Here is a 26,473-nt window from a genome sequence, read left to right on the forward strand (position 1 = left end):
TCACTGCATGAAGTGGTGTTTATGCATTTCAAAGAACAAGCTCCAGAATATATAATATTATGTATCCTTTTTCTCTGCCCTTTAAGGATTTAATTCTTATTTCATTTTTCCTAGTAACATTCAGCAGTTTTGCTGTTACTTCAAAGAGTTGCCTGCAGTGGAGCTAAGGAATGGGAAGACAGCAGGGCGGCGAACTTACCACACCAGGAGCCAGGGGGATAACAATGTGTAAGCTCTGTGTGCCTTGTGAGCTCTTAGCTGTGCGGGAAACAGCAAGTTTGGGCTGCTGGGGCCACTGGACACTTTTGATCTTGCACAATTCACAGGGGACAGAGGCACAGAATAGTTGTCTACAAGGAAAGAAACTCGTATCACTTGCAGCTTGCTGTTACAGGTCTGATGCTGCAGGGAGAGGCAGTCAGATACATCAGGTAGTGCTGAGTGTGACATGTTAAATCATGTTAAGAAGTCCTCTTGATATGTGCTGCAGACATTATGCTACTGACTTCCAGCTAAAATAGGGTCATGAGGATGTGACTGCAAGTCACCTTACTGCAACTACTACTACAGAAAGTTCAGGAGTAAGTGATTAATGATCTGAAGGTTGCTTGAGCAAGTGTTAAAAGGATGATGTTAGCAGAGTCCACAATGAAATGGCAAACAGTACATAGGTGTTCACATGAGTTCATCCTGAATGTCTGAAATACAATTTTCCAAATCTGTGTGTCTTCAACAATTGTGGGTAGGATTTTGGACGTAAAATCTTTGAAGCTACTGGAAAGGATACCTAGTCATTACAGTCTTAACCCAACTAATGTCTGATACTTGTACCATTGAACAAGTAAACCTCTAAGGGTTGTAAACAAACGCACATTAAACACAGCTCTTACTTTCTTTACAGTTCACTTGTGGAGGAATTCAGAAAGACACTCTGTGCTTTATGGCAAGGAAGCCAAACTGCATTTAGTCCAGAGTCTTTATTTTACGTTGTTTGGAAAATAATGCCAAATTTTAGGTAAGTTTTTTAAAAACATAATGGTATTCTTGATTGCAACCACATATTGCTGGTGTCTTACTCTAAAAAGGGCTGCATCCACAGGATGCACTCTGCAACTTTCCATATGCCTACAGATGTGCTTTGAAAAGGATCTTTGCTTTGATCAACAGTTTTCTGTTCATCAGTAGTGTTTGCTTTTTCTTTCTGCCCTTCTACCACATGTAGCAGTTTCAGAGAGGATAGAGATCTCACATGGGAAACAGTGGTAGTTGCACCTCTGAGCTAGTGTTCCAAAGGAATCAAGCTATTGACTGGTTGGTAAGTGCCAAGTGCAGGGTGTTGACAGAATCCAGGCTTGGCTGCAATAAGAAAATGATGTAGTCAGATTAAAAAAGATAGAGCACCTACAGGTCTAAATGCGAACATACTGGCTGAAACTTCCTTGATTCTCTCAAAATACAGTAGTCACCAGCTGGACATGATGTAAGGGCTATAAGAGAAAAATCCTGTGCATAATAAGCATTTTGGGCCCATACTTACAAAACAGATGATAAAGAGAAAGTGGTAAAGAAGGTTCCCCAAGTAAACCCAAGTATCGTTCCTCTCTAAGGTCTCCCTGTCCTGACCCATGAACCTCTTTCAAAAGAGCACTGTCATCTGTTAGGATATATTGTGATGTAGGTAAGTTGCTGTTGTAGTTTATTGTAGTTTGGTTTTTAGTTAAGGAAAAAATCCACCAACTACGGAAGTAATTCCCTATAAAAACCGTAACAGCTTCATTAGGACCTGACAAAACCAATCAGCTAGCTAATTTTAAATATTGTTAAACCCTGTTGTTTAACCCTGTTAAACCACTTAAAAAAGTGAAATATGCCTCTGTGAAATCACCATCAACAACATAATCCCAATTCAGAAGCGCTGAAACAGCTGAAAGCAATGCTGCGAGCCTCTGCATCCACTGCCTGGCAGAAATCATATGACCAACAACAAAAAACCATTTCCTAATACAAAGCCCAAATAAAAATACATCGGACTCTTTTTCCCTATAACTCATAAAATGCCTTGGAGAGATGTAGTGTTCTAACCACAGCCATGCGCAGAAACACCAATACTAAAGCAAGCACATGTTGAAGTAACTGTAATTTGATGAAAAGCTTAGAGAGAAATGAAAGAGATGAAAACCTTGCCCCAGGGATAGAAGAAGAGACCTCTGCTTCCCAAAAAATAGATAAAGAAAACTTTGGTCTCTGTACTAGAACAGCTCATCCTTAAAATTGCACCCCAATAAACTGAAATGACCCATGGTAGCAATTGTGAAAAAACTACAAAACGCAGGAGAGACTTCACAATTGTTAATTTCCAGGTGGTAGCTATCAGTGAAAATTTAAACCACGGAAGAACTGTTTTTTGTAAAAAAATCTCCATGACATGGCAAGAAAGACTCCTCTCCCTAAGCAAACTGAAAAAAGATTATTTTAAAAGTAATAAACTGACTACAATACCACATTTTGTCTCTATGTTGTCAGAAAAGAAAGAAGAGTTGGAGGGAGTAGAAATGTTCTGAAGGTTTATTCTGATTTCTTATTATTTTTCTTTTAGTTTGGTTAATAAAGATTTCTTTATACTCTTTAAAGGTTTGAGCCTGCTTTGCTCTCTTCCTAATCCTTATCTTGCAGCAAAAAATGAATAAATAATTCTGATGAGTGCACTGGCATTTTGCCAGTGCTAAACCCACTACATTAGTTGGTGTGTTAACTGAAAAACTCAGATTAGCAAACCAAAACCACTGCTGTGGCTCCATGTTTTCACATAATAAAGATATCTTCTTCCCTGTTATATCTCTAGCACTGCTGAAAAAATGCTGTGAAACCATCTGCTCAATGAATAACCCAAACAGCACAAATCTGTTTATTTTGTTCTTCACATAGCTAGTTTCATTTTGCTTACGAGAATCAAGGAAGTTTAATACCAGTAGTTTCCAGCAGTGACCAAAACATTATAGTCAAAGAAATATCACCCATTATGTCTGGGGCTAGTGTCCCTATTATAGGCTTCTCCATAATTCTTGTTAGACCAAGTGAGGAACCTGTTCCTTGAAGTTCCTCAGGCAAATTTTCAACTGTGGATGCTATCATAGCTTTTAAAAGAAAAAGTGCTCTTTTTTGGGGTTCTCCCTCTTCCCTTTTTATTCCCAGTTTACTGGGAGCATGTCCACAATTAATGGATAAGGGAACTCATAAAATCAAATGGAGAATGGAGTCAGCTGCTTTTAGCATGTCCCTACTCCCACGTGATGCAGGGAGAAAATTTGAATTTGTTCAGTGCTTAGTTGAATCTTCTAAAAACTAATGATGCTGAAATTCCAGTTGTGTCTTGTGTGGTCCCTGGGAGATGAGGAGGAGAAGGCAGATGGACAGATGTGTGGAAGAAAGATGGAGCCAGGAGCTTGCTAGCAGCACACCAGCCACTTTAGGGTGTGCTTATGGAGCCTGAAATGGTGGGGCAAGGGAGGAGCAGCTGGAAAGGTGTTCAGTTTAGTCCAATGAGATTTTTGTTGTTAAAGTGAAGGACTGTGAGTGCTGCTCTCCCTGAGGAGGGTTATAGAAGAAGCTGCTGCTTCTGCTGCCCTCTGTGCCTCCACTGCAGCAGGGAGTGGAGAATGCCATTTGTAATTACTGCAGGGCCTCTGGGCTCTCCTGCTCCCTGGCTGCTCTTACGCTGCATGCCAGGGCAGTTCTGCAGCCTTATCCCAAGTTGCAAGATGTGTGTTTTGCTGATTTACTGCTGAATAAGTAGTGTACTTTATTTTCCTGGTATTCCTCTTTATATCCTATCCTCTTGCCACTAAGAAAAAGTGTTGGGAGTGGGCTTGAATTGAATTGCTTCAGGTGGACAGACATCAGTTTTGTTATACAAGCAGACTGTCAGACTGCTTTTTGCTGAAGGGCTCTAACATAATTTATTTTAAACAGTGCCAACAATGTGGAACAATTCCTGAGATTTATTTGTGGCAGACCAAGTGTGCCAAGCTCTTTTGGGGAATTTCATGTCGAAAAGGTGTCTGAAGCAAAGACTTACCATACATTTAATCTTCGGCTGTTTAGTGTGGTTGGGTTTGTGGTTATTGAAGAAATCTGTATTCAGTAACCTAATCAAATCCTGTGCTACTGTAGCAACTTCAAAGCCCTGCACAATTAACATGCAGCTTTGAAGCAGAGTTTGGTTATACTACTTTGTTTTAACAAACATATAATTACTTTGCCACTTTGGGACAAAAAGTCCTATCTTTGCTGTACAGGACTGTGGCCTGTTGAAGCACAGCAGTGTTTCTGGGTGCTGGGTTTTCTGTTGTAAAAGATAGGCAGAGCTGCCCATGTGTCTAGATACAGACTCCTTGATTTATTTTAAAGCTGCTGGTTTGGAAGAAAGCATTACTGTAATTCTACAAGGTGAAAATTGTTTATTTTTATTATCTCTTAGCAATACTCTCATTGGACACATCTGTGTTCCTCACTAAGCACATCAGCCTCACATTGCATATTTCTGTTGCAGTGAGTCTGTTAGCATTTCTCTCCCCTTCTGGGTACTCTGCCTCAAATCGTACAGGATTTTTCCCTCCCCTGAGCACTCGCATTTATATACCCATTTGTATTTGTCTCCCAGACATTCCTATCTGACGGCTACTGCCAGCACTTAGTAGTGTGGTGAAAAAGGGGAGGCCTGATAAAGCAGTTTATGAGAATGGACAGGAGGTAGATGGGAAGCCAGCTCTTGCTGTGTAGGGATTTCTGTAGCTTAGGCCTACAATGTCTTGCACATACTCAGGTCAGTGTTGCACAAAGCTTTCAGTGTTTCACTACATGTGTTGCCATACTTTGTCTCAGTGTGCCGCTTAATGGCAAGTGAACAGCAGCTGTTTGTTGAATTTGATTCATGATTCAGCTTAAACAACTTAAAAGGCATGTTTTACCCTGATGGCTTCTCTGTTCTTTTCGGTAAGGTTTTTTAGTGGTGAAATAATAATGGTGACTGAGCAGCATTGCTGCTGATGACACAGTACAGCTCCACAGACTGGAGCCCTGTCCTGCCAAATCCAAATGCTCGAGAGATGCTCTGAATATCCCCATCATTACCTCCTTCTCCCAGAAAATGAGTTATTCAGGGGAAGTGTGCAACTCTGGGCATGGCTGTAGACCTCATCCTAGAAGAAATGGTGCTCTCATCCTAATTATTTCAGACTTTATACTGATGCTGAAAAATGCAGAATAGAAACCTAGAGACTAAATTCCTGCCTTTGTTGAGGAGGGGACTAAACAGACAAACAAACACTTGTACTTGCTGAAGTGAGTGGGATCAGGGACTGAATGAAAACCACTCAGAAATATTGACTCTGCATCCCTCATGAACAATACATTTTGTGGTGTCTTTCTTTTGAATCTTACCAGGTTTGAGATTACAATATATTGACCTTCACCTGTGGCCGATTCAAAGTAGGGACAAATAGTCTCCTGTCTGAATCAGATTCAAAGCAGTTCTGCCGAGGCACAAATCAATCATAGTCAGTACCAAAGGAGACAGAGGAGAAACGACTGCTGTCATCCATTGTTAACCGGGACACAGTCCTGGGATGTGTCCACATCCCCACAGGCTGGTGAGGCCAGATAACAGTGTGGCTGCACCGTTAGGCCCAGTGTGTTGTGTGAGCACGTGGCAGGTGTCTGCTGCTCCCTGCTGCTTTCTCTTCCTATCTGAATTGTATATTCTTAAAGGTTTCTCCGTTCTCACAAGAGGCATGCAGAGAGCCCAAGCTGCAAAGGACCAAAGTTACTTAATTTGTCGGGACAGACACTGCCGTGTCTTTCCAGAGGCTACTTGAAAAACTGTCTTGGTACCAAGCACATATGGAAAGTCTGCTCGGTAGGATTAAAGAAGCAAAGGTTCTTCTCCTGTGATCCTTGTGCTTGCTGTGTGTTGCCTCTAAAGCAATTTTGTTATTGTTTCCTTTTCTCTTAAGGGGATACCAGCAACAGGATGCCCACGAGTTCATGCGTTACCTTTTGGACCATCTACACTTGGAACTCCAGGGTGGCTTCAACGGTGTTTCACGTTCAGTAATCTTGCAAGAAAATTCTAACCTGTCTGCAAGCAACAAATGTTGCATGTAAGAAATGGTTTTTAATTTCTTCAAAGCCTTCATGCCTTTGCATGGGTCTGCATGTGGTGGCTGTGGAATTTCAGATTCGGTGTTCCTTGTTTTAGGTTTTCTTCTGACTTTAGGCAGTGCAAAACTGTAGGTTATGAAGATGAGCATTCTGTACGATCTGTGTCCCTTCAAAACTGTCTTAGATCAGCAGTTTCATAGGTGTGAGTGAGCATACAGGCTGAGCTGTAAAGACATTTTAATTCACTTGTCTTTCAGAAATAAAAAACTGTATTTTCTGTACTCCATAGAATTCTTTCTTCTCTCCAGACAATATAATTGTCTTAGGGTGATAGATAGCCTGAATGTTGCAGGAGTGAAAATGATGGCCAGCGATTTTGATGTTTAAATTGTGAGCTCCTGGATAAATGACTGAGTAGTGCAGTTAGCGCTTGAAGTCAGTTTTCCAGCAGATGATCTCATGTATCATTTGACAGTTACAGTTGGTGCTTTATTTTGTGCATAATTTTGGTTTTTATGCTACTGTGTACCTTGAAACAGGTGTAATTTGGGTGTTTGACTATTCTTTCTGTATTTCTCAAAATACTGGTTTTTCTGACCTCTGTCCTAGCTGTGTTTTCTCTTAAGAGAGAAAACCTTATTTTTCTTCAGGAAGGAAAGTTGTCAGATCAGCCTGCACACTTGGTCCCTAAGTCCTTAATTCTCTACAGAAAAACAGAGTTGAGTTTCTCCTTCTATACTGATTAGGACAGAGTAAGCAGGCCTGAGATGCAGGGTTTTGTAGATTTTTTGTTAGGGAAAGCCTAACAAAGTTCAGACTGTGCTCTTTACTGCATTTATGTTGTGTCGCTGATGCTTAAAAATCCCCCAGAAGAATCTTAAAATGTTTGTAGAATTGACATATATTTGAAATCTAAACTGATTTTGTTTTGTCAATGTTTTGGTTGTCAAAATCCCAGGAAAATTTAATCTTTGTTCACCTATCTACTGTAAATTTGTCTTGGCACAGTGATGTGGGGTAAGCTGCCCTTCTTATGAGGGTGCTTTAATGCTTCCAGTAAAGTGATAAATAGGCTGTGAATGCTCTCTTCTTGTGCACCAGTCCATTTGAGCAGCTATTTCCTCTTACTTAGGAAGCGTTGAGATGAGCTGTAAAGACGTAGGTGGAGTGCAGGCAAAGAACACAGGTTTCTGCAAGTCTGTAGTGTATAATAACATAACTTAAAATTTGTGTGTTTTTTAAATTGGACTCTGAGAAGCAGATTACATTATCTGCTAAAAAAATTCAGTAGGAAAGTAATGAAAGCTTAGAGAACAATGCCAATCTTGCACATTATCATGGCTTAATGCAACTTAAGCTGCCGTTGGCAGTGAAGTGCAGAAATGTGCTCAAAGAAGTCAAAAGCACATGTAAGAAAGGGTGTAGAGTTAAAACAAAATATGCTTGACCTACCAAAGAAGAAAGAATTTTTGTTTCAGATGAAATCTTAATTATAGGGTTCAAATCCTGGACCTGTGTGAGCATCCAGTACAGCTCCACTATAGAAATGCACCCAGCTGCACCACAACACTTTCAGTTTGAGCATCTGCTTACAGTCCCCCAGTTCACCCTTTCTTTAGGTCCAAGATAAAGCAGTATAGGCACCACACTCATTTGATGTGCCCCTGGGCAGCTGCAGTGCCCATTCTGCCTGGAGCACCCAGTCCCTGTTTCATTGGCTCAGCCCAACAGCAGGAGGTGTGAGCACCAAATATTGGACTCGTTGGGAATTCAGCTCAGGCTTTCTGGCTGACTGTACTTCTCTGATGTGGTTTGTCTAGAAATGGAGCGTCTACTGTTGTCACTGCCATTTTTGGAGGCATTCTTCAAAATGAAGTCAACTGCCTAATATGTGGGACTGAATCTAGAAAGTTTGACCCATTCCTAGGTAAGATGCTGCCTCTTGTGTTCCAAATACTGTGTGACTTAGAACAGAAAATTAAATCTGAAGCTTGATTTATTTAGATGTCACATGATGGACCCAGTGTGTCAGCCTGAAAAGACTAGGCATTGCTCTATTCAGCCCTAATTTTGTTTTTTAAATCATTGCTTTTCTAGACCTTTCACTAGATATTCCAAGTCAGTTCAGAAATAAACGTACTAAAAACCAAGAAAGTGGACCAATGTGCACGCTACGAGGTAAGAGTGCCTGGCTAATGAAATCATACCAGGCCCAAGAGGATTTTCTTTCTTATCAGAGCATTTCTAATGTAGTTCGCTCTTCCCAGACACTGATCTGTAGTGTTGCCCTTGGGTGTTCACTGGGGCTCTATCCTCAGACGCGTGCGCCCATGCCCACAGTGAGGGTGGCTCTTGGGGGTTCTGCATTTAAACCACATCAGTGCAGTCCAGCAGGTTGGGCAGCAGTACTGTTACTGACTTTGGTTTGTACAGGATGTTCGTTTTTACAAATTTGTGAATAGACCTGATGAAAATCATGAAATATTCAACAAAACCTTCTTGTTATGTCTGTTCACTTTGTATCTAAAGCCAAACAGGCTTTAAAAGTTGAATATTCTGTGTTAGAAAATTATTTGTCTTCGTTTGAAAGCAGTTTTGCTGAATGTTGGATGGAATCTTGTTTGGAAGATGGAGATTTTGGGAATGCATGTTTGTTTCTTTCAAAGTACTTCTAGCTGCTTTCAGGAACAGGGGAGTTTCATGTTACAGCGTGTTATTGTATTAAAACATCATACAGCTTTTTTGCTGCTCAGCTAGATATAACTAGAATGGTTGCACCAGATGAGCACACTTATATTGCTGTATTTGTTGTATTTCATGTTACAAAAACCACTTGATGTATCTGCATTTTCTAGATTGTCTTCGCAGTTTTACAGACCTGGAAGAACTTGATGAGACAGAGCTGTACATGTGTCACAAATGCAAAAAGAAACAGAAGTCCACAAAAAAATTCTGGATTCAGAAACTACCAAAGGTTTGTATAAGCATGAGAAATAACAGTGTGACAAAATGTCAAAGGAAATAATGGTTCAACCAAGACCTCTTCCTCCCTATGCCTATTGCAGTGTCCAGCATCGAGTTCAGCCCTCTCCTCTAACACACCTTTTATAACTGCCCCCCCGTAGGTGCTATGCTTACACTTGAAACGCTTTCACTGGACAGCATATCTGAGAAACAAGGTTGATACATATGTTGAGTTTCCCTTGCGAGGCCTAGACATGAAATGCTACTTGTTAGAGGTAAGAAGACTTCCTGATGCCTTCTGCAAGCAATTTGTTCCATGGCATACATCTTTATTACAAATTACAGGGTGCTACTGAGATTTGAAGAGTTTCTGTTTTTTCCTATGACAGCCTGAAAACAGTGGCCCAGAGAGCTGCCTGTATGACCTCGTGGCTGTGGTTGTGCATCACGGCTCAGGGTGAGTACATGGAGCCAGCCTGTCCTCCTGGCACAGACCTTCTCCCATTCCGGTACATGCAGAGATAATGAAGGGTTCTCTGTCCCAAGCACATGTATTTTAATTGGGGAAATAAGATGTAGTTTATAAGCTGGCAGGGAGCTAAGCTGAATTAATTTCAATAGATCCAATAGAGTCAGGCCTGTGAATGTCCCCTGGCAGTCTTTGGGCTTAATGAATACATGTGTGAGATTAAATGAAAATAGTCTAGTGCCTCTACAAATAAAAAAGCCCTAAACCAAGAGGAGGAGTCAGGGGGCCTTCCAGGAATTAATGTCTCATTTTGAAATTCTTACTATAAAACAGGACTATTTTTTCCTATTTTTATTCATGTTGGAAGGTACATTTGCATTTATGTTAAAGTGTATGAGCATGCTTGGAACAACTGCCGCCCAAAGATGCGTATGGTGAAAGAGATCATCACCATTACCTTTCCTGTCACAGCAGTGAAGGCTCACAGGCATGCCCAGGGAAGGTGCTGGGCATAAGGTTACTGGGAGTCTTTTAACCTCTCCCAGCTGGGGACAGATCTGTTGAGAGTAACAGTAGAAGGGACAGGACAATGTGTTCTTGTAGAACTTTAATTTGAAGAATTTGAGCCCCACAGCTCAAAAAGAGAAGCATCTGCTGTGCAGGGCTGTGGGTACCTTCCTTCCTCAGGCTGCTGTCAGTCCCTTGGCCCCAGCAGAAGGTGCCTGAGTGAGGAGTATCCCTGACTATTGTCCCTCTGCCTGCTCCACAGCGTTGGTTCCGGCCACTACACAGCGTATGCAGCACACGAGGGCCGCTGGTTCCACTTCAATGACAGTACTGTAACCCTGACTGACGAGGAGACCGTGGGCAAGGCCAAGGCCTACATCCTCTTCTACGTGGAGCGCCAAGCCAAGCCTGGAGCAGAGAAACTTTAATACCTCCTTTGCATTCTTACTTATCAAGTCCACCGGACAAACATTTCCATTTTTCCATAAATACTTGATCCAAGACTTATTAATTTCATTGTGCACTTTGCAATTTCCTCTTGTGGGTTTTTGTTTTGTTGTGTCAATGGTAGCATTTGACTTACTGAACTTGGACACAAACTAACTTTTTTTTAGTCATACCAGAAAACCTCAGCAGATTTTGATTTGCTGCTTTAGTTGTGATAACTCAATTTTTATATATATAGTTTCATGAAATAGTTATTTGACTTTTTTATATTAAAGTTTTCAGTTCTCACTTTCTAAAGGCACATTTACATCAAAAAAACTGTCCTCCTTACAAGCAAGATAAATGTGTTTTTGATCATAAAGCAATACAACTTCATGCTGTTCGCAGTCCTATTATGTAGATATGACTTAATCTCTTTAAATCAATGAATTGTTTGCATGTACTGTTTTCCCTCGTGCAAGAAACTTTAACAGTGACCTCTGACCAATCATCCTTTGTCTGCAGAAGAGAGGCAATATAACATCATTAAGTAGACCAGGTAATTGCTGCTATATTGGTGTGTGTTCAGGCTGGTGACTTTCAGGAATCATTGTAAATAAAGAGTTGGTTCGATTGTATCAATACTGCAATTTAATTACAGTACTGCTCAGATATGCTGCCCCCTAGCCCCTGCAAATTTAAAACAATTATCTTTACCTGTCTAAATTACTTTGCGCTTTATGGTTTTATAACTGAACCTGACTAGCATTTGACATCTCTTGGTTTAGACTGTCATCCTGAAATTGGATCATGAACACTTATGTGCTTGAAAACTGGGGAGACTTCCTGGCAGTAGAATCCCAAGTAGAACCTCACCTCTCAGCTCCTAGTGGGAATTGGAAGTACAGTCCCAAGGGCTGGGGATTGTGACAACAGGTGTAGGTTTAAATGCAGCTCTGCATGCAGCTTTGCTCCATGGCTACAATTCACTGGGAAGCAGGAGGAGACAGAATGGTGTTGCATGCAGGTACTTTGCATGAAATTGTTCTATCAGTTCAAATGCAAACTCAAGAAAGGATGCTCAGTCTCTCACAGCAGAGCCCTCATAGGGGAAGTGCTAAGCCAAGCATGCTTGTGACTGGAGCCGGCTCAGAGAGCTTCTGTGGCATTTACACACTGGCCCACAGTGGCATTTTTGTTCAGTCTCTAGGTGAACATTGGAGTCTTGGTGTAGTTTCTAAAACCTGGCTATAGAGAAGGACTACGCTAAAAAACCCAAATCAGTTTTAGCTCTACTGCTGATGAGGGGAAGTCAGCTACTGTGGTGGGAAAGGCAGACAGGAAAATCACTACTGCCAAAGCCAGGAATCTGACAGAAAACATGAAATTTGAGAACCATTGCATTTCAGATCTGTTCCCTTGATCTCGCCTTTCTAGCTGGCTCTCTTGTACCAAGCAAGGAGCTGGTGCTCCTGAAAGCTCAGTAAGAGGAGACTACCGTTCATGGAGAGTCCCACCACCAAACAGCATCTCTTAGTTGTGTTAACTAGAAAATGCAGTTGTCTGAAAACTCCAGTTGGGACTCCTGTTTTATTTGAAGCCCCTGAAGGAAATAAGCAGGGAGGATGGTGTGGAGCCCAGTGCAGCCTGGGGCACAGGGAGTGCACAGCAGTGACTTGCCCTGGGGTCTTGCTGGTTGTTCATAGGCCAGGGTAAGGACAAATTGCAGTCAGGCATTTGGTACAGGGCCATTCCTGAGAGCTTTGTCACAGCACCTTATAATAGGAAAGGGAGAAATTGACTTAATCTAAAACTGCAGAAATCATTCAGCATAGCTAATGGGTTTTGAAGTATGCACACAGGTTAAGACTGTAGAATTAGAGTTATGCAGCAACATATTTATAAGGATGTTGTCTTTTACTTAAGTTGAACAGTAACTAGAACTTGCCATTTCTTTAAGCTTTAGATAGTTTGTCACATTCCCTTCCTTACAGGCAGTCTTTCTTCTAATCAACCAGAATAGGTTGCTGATACTTAGACAAGCAGAAAACGGAGGAGGTAATTGTACCACATTCCTGCCATTCCTGCCGCTCACAGGGACCTGCACAGATGCCATCTCTAGCTGTGTTTTCTCTGCATGCTGCTTGAACTGGATTTCTTTAGAATTTACCTTTGAGAATGCCAAGCTTAAAATACACAACTATGTCTGGGCCAGCAGCAGTTTACCTTACAGTAGTCAGGTGTGTGCAGTGTTCTTGCAAAACAGTGATGTAAATGTGCCTTTCTGTATTTTTAGAAATTTAAATTTGTAATCTTCAGCAACATTCACTTCTTTTAATCAGCTTCTACTTGTCAGCAATTGTTTGGGTCAGAATCATGTTCTGACTTGAGCATTTTCTTTCAGTCCCATTTGTTGTGCCCCACGCAGCTCCTGGGCAGAGGTGTCTCCAGCAGGGCCGTGTGGGGCCTGTCTGGGAAAATGATGCAATCACAGCAGGCTGTCCTTGCAGCAGGTGCTGCTCAGGACTCAGCCATATGCTTTGCTGGAACAAGTACATTGTAAATCCTTTCCTAATTTAACTTTCTCCCACTGCAAACTCAGATGGGCAGTATGAACAGTTTGTTGTGGCAACACAAGTATTTCTCTTCCTGGTGGAGAACTTTGCTTATCCACTGTATTCTATTCAGTGTGGTGTCAGAAAAAAAAAAAGTAACTGAGCACTGAACCAGTAACATAATATTGGGCCTGTCCTAGTATTACCTTTTTAACCTAGCTTGTATATCTTGTATTTATCTACTAGCTTGTGGGGGGAATATCTCTTTCATTTAAGCCAAATGTTTTTTTTCTACTTACTGCTCATTGTAGTACACACTAGCTGGCAAGAAGTTTTTTTCTTGCTTGAGACTGCTCTGCAAGCAGCAACTGCTCTCTACAGTTCAAAGACTTGCATCTTTTTCACCAAAATGTGTCCAATCAAAGGTTGTCCTTTTGTTACTGATTCTTTAGCCACATATACAACTGGAGCCAATATTTATGTCAATCAAAACTCCAAAATGTCCAGCTCCTAAATGTCAGCAAGAGGTTAAAAGTTTGAGACAGGAAGGGATAGTGGACTTGTATCAAAAACAGGAGGCCATTTATGAAGATTTTACTAAATCAGTGGGAAGTGTAACACATGGTGTTAAGAACATTCCCCCAGCAATGTTTCATTACTGATGTGTCTGTGTCTTACTGATGAGGTAATGGACACCTTGACAGCTGATTCCAATGTGCTTTAGGATATTCTCAAGTACTGTAGTGCCATAGTTGTAATTGTTTACCATTAAAATCATGTGTGTTATTTTCAGTGAGGATTACTGACTGTGCTCATCTTGTGTGTTTCTGGAGCATTTCCAGGATGAATGTGAATTATATCTCATCGCATAGTGTGTTATGGAAAATGTGCCATTAAAGTGTCTCCTTTCCTTAGAAAATGAACCTTCTTGTCCTTCTGCAGGCTTACAGAACATTGGTGTATGTCCTCTGAAGACAAATGGCAGAATACTGTACCTTGCTCTGGGAAAAACAAAATAAAGTAATTGTAGTGTTCCTAACTCTGTAACACCTCTACCAAACCCCAAAGAGGACCTGCCACTCCATTTTAAATGCCTTGTTACCCAACTGCTGTTAATTTTTGTCTCAGATTGTGGTGTGTCCCCTCTGTCTGGCAAGAGTCCATCCTAACATCCTTGTCATTCAACTTTGCTAGATTGTTGACTTGTTGTTAATTGGGGGGGGGGGTTAATTAGTATTTTTTGAAATACTATTCCTGTATGTAGAACGCTGAGAAGTCTCAACTGTTTAAACCTGCTCAAAACCAGAGGTAAGTTCTTGAGATTTGAAAATGCTAATACGAGAACGAAGAACACCTGCAGGCACATCTTTTAAGCTGCTGTTTTCCAGTAAACTGCATTTCCTGGTGTGGGAAATCTTCTTGTCCCTTTTGTGGCATTGACCAGAGCTGTTTCTGATAGGGAGAGGGGGAACGACAATCTCCTTATCATTTCAAAGAAAAGATTAAATGACAAAGGATATAAAACCAAGAAGACCAGCAATTATTAAACACGGCTTACTGTATAGAGTAAGAAGTTACTAACTAAAGAATGAAGCAGAAAGAATTGATATTTCTTTGCGTATGCCAGCTGTGTTCAGACACACACATTACTCAAGCAGTTCCTTGAGCCATGATTGTTGCAGACTACAAATTTCAGATCTTGTTTTTCAGAGTTGAATTTTAAACTGCATTCTTGGTGTGTGAAGTAGGAGCTAAAATTGAGTCCCACTCAACCTTGTCCTGTATTAAAACACTCCAAATTAAAATGCCATGGTCTCCCAGCTACTGTTTGTGTGCAGGCCACTTGAAAAACCCCCCAGGTGCTGTTTCCTGTAACTTTTTATGGATTTGTTGAATGTGTTTATTGTCTTGTATTAACACCAGGCAGAAAGTGACTATGAACCTTCATCTCAAGCATTTTTGATTCACAAGCTAGAAAGTTAAAGGGATGCTTATTGCATTTAATTCCAACCTGCCCTTGCTGTAGCTTTATTTTTCTTCTAGGAACAACTTTCTCCTACAGTTTCTCCAATTTCTGTAGAACAGATACTTTTACCTGGAAAACCACTTTCATATCTCCTTATTCCACCAAAGGGTGGAAAAAAGATTTCCGTGGTAACGGAACTAAACCTACAAAACCAGAAAAGCTAAAGTTGTAAAACTCGAGCCAATAGAAGACATCTGTTGAAAGCACGAGCCCACAAGGAACTAAACATAGCCTCGCTGTTGCCATGCGTGGCTGCCTCTGTGTTATTGCTTCCCTCCTGCAGAAGGCAGGGACACAGCCAGCTTTGTTTATACAATCACAGCTCAGCCTCAAATAACTGTGGACAGGAAACTGTCCCTACCTACCTCTGGGGCTTGTGAACTGAACTGCAGACTGTGTGTGTGCTTCAAGGCATCCAGAGAATGTTTCAGCTCCTTCTAAAATACTTTATGAAAGTTCCATTATCCATGTAACAGTCCTTGAACATGAACCAAATGTGCAACCTCAGAAAAATCAATGAACAAAGAGAGAGCCACGTGTACTCTGCCAAACCAAAGTGCTGCTCAGCCAAATCTCCTGAATGGGAAACACAAAGATATGCCTGGTAGCTGCAGCTACAGTCCCACCCCACTCCAATAACTCAGCGCAAGAACTTTGCTACACTCCAGGAGAGTCTACAAGGGGTGGAGGGCAGGGGGGAGAAATCCCTTTTAAGGAAGCATTTCATGACAGTCAAGTTGTACATGCCCAATCCATTCCCTTGGACAAAGGAAGCACAAGCTACATACATGGTTCTGTTCCTTTCCCTGTTCTGAGCTTCTGCACCAGTTGTTAGCCAAAAATAAACCTCATACCACAACCATATATGTGCAACAGCCTCCCGGTTAGTGTGAACCCCCTCCAGCACTGCTATTACTCAAGACACTCTGCCACTGCTGCTGGGCAATGCACATAACCCAGCTCAACCGGGAATGCCTTTTAAATCTCTTCTCTTTTCTGGACAAAAACAGTAGGAAAAATCTGGCGAAAACATGTCACAAGTTACTAGAAGTGTTTCAGGATCCTTTACTGTGGTCTTCGTTGAACTTTCATTCTCCAGTGGAACTAAAGAAGGATAATTTTCTCCTGGGACCCGCTTTAAAACACTTATCCATCTGCTGGTATTCAGAGAGAGTCAAGGTGTGTAACGTTGAAGACTGGATGAAAAACAGTTTCCAGAAAGACTTCTGTAAGAGGCATGAGACCACTGTCAGTGATTTTTTATTAGACGTTTGCAACAGGTATGTTCTGTGGGTGTGAGTGTGCAGTAACTGCCTTGAGTGAAGTCAGAGTTATTTCAAATACTCCATAACCCCTGCCTGAAATGGAGCATGAAGTACATGAGTGCTTTGCCTTTACAACTGTAGTGTAAGTTCATTTTACAGTGGCAATAATGTATACTTCCTCTAGATTTCCTGTAAGTCTTCCTTCTTTTTTTCTAAGAATTCATTATTAATATGGTAAAGTGCACTCCTGCCTCCCACACTGCTGCTCAGCTAAACTACACCATTCTGGCAGTCTGCGGGGTGCCTGGAGCAGAGCCCCGAATTCAAACAGTGAATACACCCATTACAACTGAGTTCAAGTAACATGTTACTAAGCGTCAGCTGTGTCAGCTTTAGTTCAGTCTAAAGTTCTGAAGTTTAAACTCCTAGCTGCTTCTAAACTGCAGCGAGGGAAGAGAAATACCATCATGGAGAAGCAGCTCTGGGTGCACAGCTTTTCCTTTACAGCTCTGCTGCTGCAAGACCTCTGAGGAGGGAGCAGAGCAGTGACAGGAGGAGGCTCACAGGGTAGAGCCAGTCCCACTGTGTGTGGGTAACATCAGGGCTGGCTTGGTCCCAAAGCAGAGCCAAGGGGCTGTGGCAGTGGTTCCCTGACATGGTGCACCTGTGCCACAGCCCTCAGCTTTGGAACAACAACTGAAAAAGTTATGGGATAGTGACAGGAGAGAGCCAGCAGCAATGCAATCTCAAAACAAGGACTGAAAAGCAGCTGCAAAACAGATTAAATTGCAAGTGCCAGATTTCTGAAGTAAATGTTCTAGAACAATTTGATAAAAATCTGGATTAAGGAGGAATCAGCATACCTGTGCCTAGAAAGGATAATGCAAGGTCCTACCTATTTTTGCTGCAGCCCATTGAAAGCATTTCCAGTCAAAATTCCTAGCACTGTGTACAAAGAAAAATGCAAATTAAATATCCAGCTTTTCTTCTCAAGTTTAAAGTAGTTTTATTCTGCTAGAGCCTTTCTTGACTGCTGCCAGCTTTTTCCTCCAATTGCTCCTAACAGAAAAGAGTTAAAAGAAAAAAAATTCTGTCCAGACGTCTCACAAGAGCAACATTAACACAGACCTGTGTGTGATGCTGTTTAGCTAGGTGGATGCTGAATTGCTACTGCCTGGAGAGGGGGCTGAGCCAGGAGCCAGACATGGCACATGCCTGCCGGCTGCTGCACAGGGCCCTGCTCAGCACAGCAGCTGTTCCAAGACAGCTCCTGCACAGCATCAACACCCCACTAGGGACAGGCCTTTCCTGTTCTTCCACAGGCCTACTCAAGCAGCAAGAAAAAGCTTTTTTCATTTGCTGCATTATTGTTTATAACGACAGTTACCAGTTTCAGAAAGTTTAAGAGCTGAGTGGGGTTCGAACATCAAACACTCTTGAGGAAGCAGCTGGCACCTCATCAGTAAGTCCAAGGAGATAAGATATATCTGTAATTCCTAAAAATGAAGAGTGGGAGTGCCTTACTTGCTCATCCTCAGCATGTCTGCACAGCAGTCTCTTCTTTCAGTTGTCCTCCACTTCATCCTGAAATTAATCTCCTCTCTACTGGATCTCCTCTGTCTGAACCTGGAGAAGCATAGCACCATCCAACTCCTTAAGAAAAAATTATGCAGCCACAGCTTAAATAGGCCTCCACATGCCACTGTGCCAGCTGAGCTAGAGATGTTGCTACCAACAGAAAAAGCAAAGTAAGCTTTGCCTTCAGTTAAGCTGAACATTAGGATCTACATGTGCGCTCAACTACTTGTGCCTCCTTGCCCCTCCTGATGAAGAGGAGGCATTTTTTCAGCCTTCATATTTATTCTTGATGTTATTTGCTTCTGCAAGCTCTATGATTTACTTCTCCCATCTCATCTGTCACTATCCTGCTTTCAGATGTCCAAATCTGCTGTCTCTGACCCTCTCTGGATGTGGCCATGTTACAGATGACTGCATTTTGCAGCTTCTCAAGAACTGCCCAAACCTGAGGAGCCTCAAACTGGAGAACTGTGTGCAGATCACTGACCACACCCTGGAAGCAGTGACTCTCCACGGAGCATCACTGCAAACGCTCCATGTGGATTTCTGCCGAAATGTAACACAAGCTGGGCTAGAGAGAGTCAGGGAAAAGTGCCCTTCAGTAATGCTGAGAGCAGAGAGAAGTGCTAACATGATCCCAGACAGTAAGCCAGAAAAAAAGCTGATGCTTGAAAAAGCATCAAGAAAATTGCTTCAGCTTTAAAGTGTGGGTATTTTACTTCACTGAGGTAGCAATGAACTGTCGCTACTTCCACGGGTTCTGGTCAAGTCCAAACAAATGGTTGTTTTGTAAAGGGAAAAGATATGCATCTCGTCCTGGATGGGCTTCAGGAAATAACTGTTTGCTCTCTGTTGTTCCTTGCAACTGGGAAACCCTGCATTGCTGTCACAAAATGCCAGATCTGCTGAAAACTGCAGGTCTGGTACCCTCATGCTGCAGATGCCCTCACTCAGAAGACGGAAGCAGCAGTGTGTTTATTGAGGCCAAATAATCTGATAGAGTTCAATAAATTCTATGAACTTTAAAGAAAGTTTAACAGTAGTTTGACATGGTGCAGTAAGTTTGATGGCAAGGTTCACTGACTGCATGAAAGAAACAGAGTGAACTCAGGTAGAATGAGTCACACAGGGATCTGAGGTCACAAACATTAAGAGCCTCCCACTGGGTCACAAGGTTCAGACTGGACCCTGCACTTTCAAAACTCCTTATGTAATGGCCAAGGGCATAAAGCCACAGCAGAGAGAACCTGAGTCACTAGAGGATTTTCACAAATTTCAGGACTAGAGTGATTTACAAACTTCTGTTAAAGGGTATTACCAGACAGTCATTCCACCTACTAAGGAGGATAACCACTCCCTGAAACATCCTTCTAGCAAAACCACAGTACTGACCACCAGCACTTCCTCACTGATTAACAGCGGCAGCTAATCTACCGGGCTTTTTTACTTAATGAGAGAATCATGGATTCAAGGCACACAAAACACAGTTTGACCCTCTGCATGATGTACTTATGTAACAAAAGATGCACCAAGTTATTTTTTAAAGCTGACATTAAAGGAAGTGCAATCTGAACAAGTGCTAATTCAGAGAACTAACCCGCAAGAAAAGACAGTGACTAACAGCCTGTCTTTTAATGCTAAATTAGGAACACAGTACAGACCAGCTGTATATAAATACCCATTTCTCGCTGCAAAGTACAGAACCAGTAGCTATTTTCATCCCAAAGCACAAGGCTGTCCCCTTCCTGCACACTGCTCTGCTACCTGGAAGTGAAACTTTTTTAACATACTTTTTTGATGCTGTGCCACCATCTAGAAAATTCGACACCAAAGAGGACTTCACAGCTCTCGATATAACTGAATATACTTACTTTGCCTTCTGATCCTGGTTAATTGGTCCACAGATATACCTGGTACTCTGGCTGAGGTAAGAAATAAATCATAGCACTACAGCAACTTAGTCAAACAATACTGCAATTCTACAGAAATACTTGACCCGTATGAGCATCTGTAAGAAACACTCACCCAGAAAACCGAGGAGGAAACTAAATTATTCCATCTTCATTACTTAGAGATATTTAACAGCATGACACTGTAAAAGTGGTATTTCATTAACTCCTTTCTTAAGTTCAAGTAGGGCCCTTATGCACCACAAGGTAAGGAAGAAAACTGGAAGTCCAGATAAGGAAACACAACAATCCTCACCCAGCATTGACAGCTACAAAAGGACATTGCTGAGCTGAACAAATTTACTGTGATGTGGAAACTGACACAACTTGTACCTTGGATACACTACAACAGTTCCATACACTGCTGACAAGGCAAAACAAGGCATGAACATACAGTCATGCAGCAAGCAGAGACCTCCTCGTGCCACCAGCTCTCCCAGCACTCTGTGGTGAAAGACACCTCTGTAGTTCTAACAGGAACAGATTTTCAAGTAGCTACAAGATATGATAGGGTGGGGGGAGGAGAGGCAGGGTATTTTGTGGGATTTGTGGTTTGTTTTGTTTTTTAATTTTCTTTATAGAGCTAAAAAGGGTCTTCAAACACTCTCCACTTGATTTCTTTCCCTATTTGTTTAACAGTGCTCTAACTTATTATTTTGTTCTTCCCCTCCTTGAATGGGGATATTTGTTCATGACATGGTAAAATCTGAACACTATGGTATTGATACATTTTTTCAGCATGAATAATGAATTTTCTTACTTCACAATCCAATTTGAAAATTGGGTATAGAAAGTGATGACATTTTACTTAGGGTATTATGGAAGGATGGGAACATGTCTACGGTTTTCTTTAGTTTCAAGCCATTAAATTCCATCAAGCACAATCCTTTAATAAACATTCCCTGTGATTTTATTGTAAACTGCCTCCAAAACAATCTTCATTATCCAGAAAGCTAACTGCACAGTCCACAAAAAACTGCCATTTTTAGGCACATCCATGAGGTGTAGAAGGCAATAATACAGGACTTAATACAGCAGTTTCTCCATTTATTTAAATACTATATTTTTTACCTATTAAACCTACACACTTAGGCCAAGATGTGACTATACATCCTCACAACACAGTGATGGGACACCAACAACTCAGTCCAATTTGAAACTTAACACACAATAAGGCAGGAAACCAAGTCTGCATGATTTCAGAGCCGCGAGACCCTCCTTCCCCCAACTCCTGATCCCCTTCAAATGTTTCACTCTGCAGTGGTCTTTGATCATAGCCAGGCTTTTGCCTTTTTCAAGAGCCAACATCAAGTCCTGAGAGAACCTCATCAGATAAAACCCAGATATTCAAATTTTTACAGCTTACCAAGCCCTCCCTGTGAGCACTGGCAGCAATGCAGCAGCTCAGTCTTGGACAACAAGGAAATTTCCCAAGCAATCCTTGTTAATGTACAACAGACACATGAGAGAAAGTAACAGGAATTTCTACCCTTACACTCCACACTCAGACAGACCAGTCTTGCCCCAGGTGAGATGACACTAATAGCCCTCAGTTCCCACAGCATCTTCCGAAGGAGTTGAGGGAGGAAAAAATGGAACAGAGGGGAAATGGGAGCAGAAAAGCTCTGACTCACATAGGGACAGCCTCTCCCCTTTTCCTTCCCCAGGTACATCCTGCTCTGAACACCAAGCAGTGTTTGTAGCTTGACATCAGTGATGTCTTTCATAGAGACAATGGGCAATTACCCATTGTCCAGCACTTTCCTAAGGCACAGAGCAGAGATCTCCTTGTGCAGTACACTGCTGTCCTAACCAAACAGGAACATGAATCACTGTATAAGTCAAGCCATGCTGATCACAATAGTTACAGCTGAGACAAAATGAGACCAAAGGCAGAACTAAAAATGTGAATAAAATCCCCAACCTTGACTACTACCCTGTCCCTTCCATTTTAATTTCTGTGTACTCTGAGCAGGAATCAACCACATCAATGTGTCCATTAAAAATATTACTATTTTGCTCAAAATATTTAAGGTTTTCTGAATCAGGGTGGCATCATGCTGTTACTGTCAACAATTACTATGGAGGAGCAAAATGTTTAAACAAAAAGCAAGAAGGAACCAAGCACAGCATGAACTTGTATTGCAGCATGAGGAATGAACAGCAGTACACCCAACCAGCCAGGGCCTCAGGCTAGGAGAAGGCAGAGCATGGGGCTACACAGCACAGTCCAGCAGCCTAAACATTTTAAGATGCTTTAAATGTCACACCCTGTCTCAACACTGTAAGACTGTAATTTCCTGAGACAAAATACAGAAGTATGAAGCCTGAGTAAACCAACCACAGTCGACAAATGCATAACAAGCAACCGAGTCTTGAATTTGCTTTATTTTTCTCTGCAGAAGGAACCCTGCACAGGCAATTCAAAATAAAACAAAATAAATATGTGAATATTCATGTAAAACTGTTCTGGCTAATGAACAATTATACACAATGTACAACTCTTCATGTTCACTGGGAGGGCTTACAAATGTACTATTCCCAACAAAAATGCACCAAAATGTCTCCATGCAAACTTATCAAAAGTGACCAAAAGAGGAGAAAAAACTTACCAATCATACTTTTTTGTTTTTTTTTCCTTTTTTCTTTTTTACAATCACAAAAAAATAAAAACATCTAATTTTTTGTTACATTTAGAGTAACTAAAGTGTGGCCACCATCTATTAAGATCTGGTTTTATGCTCCTAAAACATCTATGGTTACTGTAAAATTATGTCAACGATGAATTGGACTTAGGGCACTATTTGTAGTAAAAGGAAGATGATTTCTTTCACAGAATGTTAATAATCTGTGTCTGAGCCCTCTGCATTGTCCACATTCCGGGAGAGCATGTAATTGTCCATGTCTATAGACCTGCAATTATTGATTGCATAGCGCAAACGCTCTGCCATGATTACTTGACTGGAGTAAGGTGGGAGCCTCAGTTGAAAGAAACAAGTCTGTGAGGTAGGCAAGCTGTCGTAAGGCTGTGGAAATGGATAAAAGGTGGGACACTGGTAAGTTGTGAATGCAGTTAAAAATGCAACAATATCCACATATCATTGCTCCTTGCCTCTACCATTTTTACATTCTGTCTCAAATTCCTTTTAAGAAGCAGACTGACCTCCCCTGTTTACAGAGTTTGTTCCACCCGTAAGTATGTCCAAAACCACTGTAGCACCTACTCTGCAAGTAACACAAACCACTACTGAATTCAGGCTTTTGACAAGTTGATCATAACTGCTGATTAGAAGCCCACTGCTAAATACCAAACAATGTTCAAATTACATACCATAGCATGCCTTAGCATTAGGCAATCTGAGAGACACCTAACCAAACATGACAAAACCCCCCCTGCTAGCTGAGATTTTTAAGTTTTTTGTTCATGTTGTTCACAGACAATGTGCTTTCACTGCACAAAACCCTAAGTGAATGCACCCTGTATGTAAAACTATACACTGTAAACTCATTGCAGTGGTTTTAAAACATTAAGAGTTCACTAGTGATATGTTGCCACTTAGAGGAAATTAAAAACAGAAAGAAAATTACTAAATGAAAAGAGATTGGAACAGTTAAAGTAGACAAAGATTTGTTTCTTGTCTTGATCTCCAATCACCAGTTGCACCAATTAAATTCAGATGCAATTCATGCAGCCTGTGTCCTTCTACACAACCAAAATGTCTGAGTTTATTAACTTAGAGCATATCCCATTCCAGACTTTCTCTGTAAATTTGCAGTTATGGAAATTGTCTCCTAGTGCCAAAGCACAGACTATACTTGAGAGGAAATATAATAATAATAATAATAATAATAATAATAATAATAATAATAATAATAATAATAATAATAATAATAATAATAATAATAATAATAATAATAATAATAAGTAGTAGTAGTAGTAGTAGTAGTAGTAGTAGTAGTAGTAGTAGTAGTAGTAGTAGTAGTAGTAGTAGTAGTAGTAGTAATACCAGTGTCTTACCCTATCAACCTTCATTATTTGGAATCGCTGAGAGATATCAGCTGTGTTGGCTGGCAGTCGAGATCTTCCTGACACAAACCTCATGAAAAGGACTCGCTCCTCGTTTGAAAATTCTTCCAGGGTGTGCCAGAACCACTGCACCAGCTGATGCTGCTCATCAACTTCTCTGTATCGCACAACCTTCTTCAGAACCTCAACTGATATTTCTGGCATTCCACAGACCATCTGCTCCAACTGCTTGGCAGTCAGAAGTGACAGCAAAGGAACGGGAACAATCCAAGACATTCCTTCCCTGACAGCAGCCACCTAATGGGCAAAAACGGGAGAGACATTTGAAGTGCAACTGTCTGATCTCTGCCACTTCCTGCACTATCCAAACACAAAAGTAACTTCTCAGCTGAGAAACAGCATTGAGAGACAGAATTACCAATGTCTTCCAAATACAGCCTCCCACACATGCAGCCCCTGCAAGGGCTGTATTGCTTCTCAAAATTCTAGAGAATATTACAGATATTTTTAATTGTAACTGCACATTAAAGAACATGTTCTGATCCAACACAAAACTTTTTTAAAAAATTACAACTTGACAGCACAAATAATGATAGCTAAACCAAGCAACTGTGTAAATACAAAAAAGACTTTGTTCCAATTCAGATGTACGGTGAGAATGCTGTACTTGTTCTGCAAGACTTGGGATTTGGTACCTCTGATGAGGAAGCTGTTTTCTAAGTCAGATAGTATCACACAGACATCTTTACCTTATAATTGGAATGCTGCTTTCACAAATGACAAAATACACAGAACTATGCAATAGGTAACGAGCACTTTCTCAAAACATGAAATAAACAGTTTCAAGCTAAACAAATGTTTGTCAATAATATTTACTTTAGCCAGTCTCTGTGTTGTTCACATGTCCAGTTAGAGTACCCAGCATGCAAAACTGCAGGTTTTTTTCTCAAGTGGGGCTACTCAAATGGAAGACCAGCTCTGATTTCTAACACTCTTCTGCCAACTAAGCAATTACTGAGGAAAAAATAAGACTAAATTTTATAAAAAGGGCCAAAACAGTTTGTGGGGAAGAAAAAATAGAAAGACCCAAAAAGGATGCAGCAAGCCAAACTTTTCTTATCACTGAATAAACTGTAATGGAAATAGGCACAAATTACCCCCGTTCCCACTAACAACAGGGGCAAGTCACAATGAGGTTCTTACCTGTCGGTCCATTTCATGGAGTCTGTACTCAATTGCCCTCTCCACATACTCTTTCCTGTTTGAAAAGGTAAGTGGGATACTGTTCCCTCCAGGGATTATGGGAACCATTTTACCATCAGCACTTTGGCCAACAAAAGAATCTAAAGGAATCATCTGTTACGCAAAACAGAAAAGGCGTAAGTCACTCCAGTGATTCAAGTATGGCATTTTAGCACAAGTCATCTAGAACTACATATAGTAAGATCACAGACTACTCTAAATGCACAAGTACTTGTGCATTTAGAATGGAGACTGGAATTATAGAACTACTGATGTGAAGGTCAATCTGATAGAGTAGCTGCTTTCAGAATAAATCTGAAAGCGCCAACTTTCTTATCTTACCTCATGGAAATTTTCTTCAGTAATCCCACTGTCTTCAATGTGAAGAATGCTGTTGAGGGTCTGCACATAGAGCAGATCTACCTCCTCCAAATCCTCCAAGATGAGTGGGATACAACAAAGTTGCTTCCAGACCATTGGAGCCAAATGAAGATCTAATGGCTTTTTTGTACGAATAGCTACACCCATGAGAATGCCCAAGAACTTAAACTGCATCAGATGTTCATCTAAACATGCTGAAGGGTTAAAGAGAAATCTGAAAGAACAAAGAAGCAGTGAAAAGAGTATTATTTCTATGCTACCTCATTAGAAGTAAAAGGGAAAACACTTCTAAGCACAGCACAGTAACTGCGACCACACTTATCAGCAATTGTCCAAATAAACTTATCCAAATAAGATTATTGTTATCTTTAGCTGTTGAAACATTGGACCCTGAGGGAGGCAGAGCTCCTGAGCACAAAGCCTGGCATCCTGATGCTACTCTGAATTCTGCCAACAGCAATCTAGCACGTCTACCTTAAAGCCATGCCCTGGCTCCACAATGAAGTGACAACACACCCTGAAGGAAAAAAATACACTAGAGACAATCATGAAGTCTCATAATTTGGTATAAAAAGTCAACGAAAGATTTGGATTTTAACCCACCACCATCTGCAATAAAAGCAAGTCCTGTACAACTCACCTATCCCTATTGTAGCCTACTTCAGCTGTAGCATTTGGGGAAGGAATCAGCAGATCTACTATTCCAGTTTCCAGTTCCTTAAAAATCAACAACACAAAAGCCTTCTTAGAAAGAGGGAAAGCAAACCTACAACAGAACTATTAAGACATTCTAGCGTTACAAGACAGAATATTTCACTATGGTGACGATTACTCCTTACAAATTCATATGAGACACTGAGAGAAGGTAAACATGGTAGGATAATTTTAAGGACATGTTTATTTCAAGACCCTTCTTTATGTCGGG

General features: G+C 41.1%; 3 protein-coding genes across 19 annotated transcripts in view; 2 read left to right on the forward strand and 1 right to left on the reverse strand.

The window, feature by feature from the left end:
• The window catches only part of USP3 (ubiquitin specific peptidase 3), a 43,260-nt gene extending 29,388 nt beyond the window's left edge, over window positions 1-13,872 (forward strand). For both annotated transcript variants that reach the window (XM_030228670.2, XM_050978497.1), the window contains exons 7-15: window positions 115-228; window positions 902-1,015; window positions 6,012-6,158; window positions 7,980-8,086; window positions 8,257-8,337; window positions 9,015-9,133; window positions 9,285-9,398; window positions 9,513-9,580; window positions 10,362-13,872. In XM_030228670.2, the coding sequence (XP_030084530.2) occupies window positions 115-228; window positions 902-1,015; window positions 6,012-6,158; window positions 7,980-8,086; window positions 8,257-8,337; window positions 9,015-9,133; window positions 9,285-9,398; window positions 9,513-9,580; window positions 10,362-10,527 (1,030 nt within the window). In that variant the 3' untranslated portion in view covers window positions 10,528-13,872. The remainder of the gene's footprint in view (window positions 1-114; window positions 229-901; window positions 1,016-6,011; window positions 6,159-7,979; window positions 8,087-8,256; window positions 8,338-9,014; window positions 9,134-9,284; window positions 9,399-9,512; window positions 9,581-10,361) is intronic.
• Window positions 13,873-14,151: 279 nt separating this feature from the next.
• Window positions 14,152-19,073, forward strand: FBXL22 (F-box and leucine rich repeat protein 22). The gene is made up of 2 exons (XM_009098196.4): window positions 14,152-16,386; window positions 18,307-19,073. Exons 1-2 carry the CDS (start codon window positions 16,052-16,054, stop codon window positions 18,650-18,652), a joined length of 681 nt encoding a protein of 226 aa, XP_009096444.1. The 5' UTR covers window positions 14,152-16,051; the 3' UTR covers window positions 18,653-19,073.
• Window positions 19,074-22,268: 3,195 nt separating this feature from the next.
• Window positions 22,269-26,473, reverse strand: part of HERC1 (HECT and RLD domain containing E3 ubiquitin protein ligase family member 1) — a 101,514-nt gene continuing 97,309 nt past the window's right edge. For all 16 annotated transcript variants that reach the window (XM_050978482.1, XM_050978485.1, XM_050978483.1 and 13 more), the window contains 5 exons: window positions 26,189-26,265; window positions 25,510-25,762; window positions 25,129-25,281; window positions 23,917-24,222; window positions 22,269-22,924 (listed from right to left, as the gene is read on the reverse strand). In XM_050978482.1, coding sequence (XP_050834439.1) covers window positions 22,739-22,924; window positions 23,917-24,222; window positions 25,129-25,281; window positions 25,510-25,762; window positions 26,189-26,265 — 975 coding nt within the window. In that variant the 3' untranslated portion in view covers window positions 22,269-22,738. The remainder of the gene's footprint in view (window positions 22,925-23,916; window positions 24,223-25,128; window positions 25,282-25,509; window positions 25,763-26,188; window positions 26,266-26,473) is intronic.

Source organism: Serinus canaria, chromosome 10, assembly GCF_022539315.1.
Source record: "Serinus canaria isolate serCan28SL12 chromosome 10, serCan2020, whole genome shotgun sequence".
NCBI lineage: Eukaryota > Metazoa > Chordata > Aves > Passeriformes > Fringillidae > Serinus > Serinus canaria.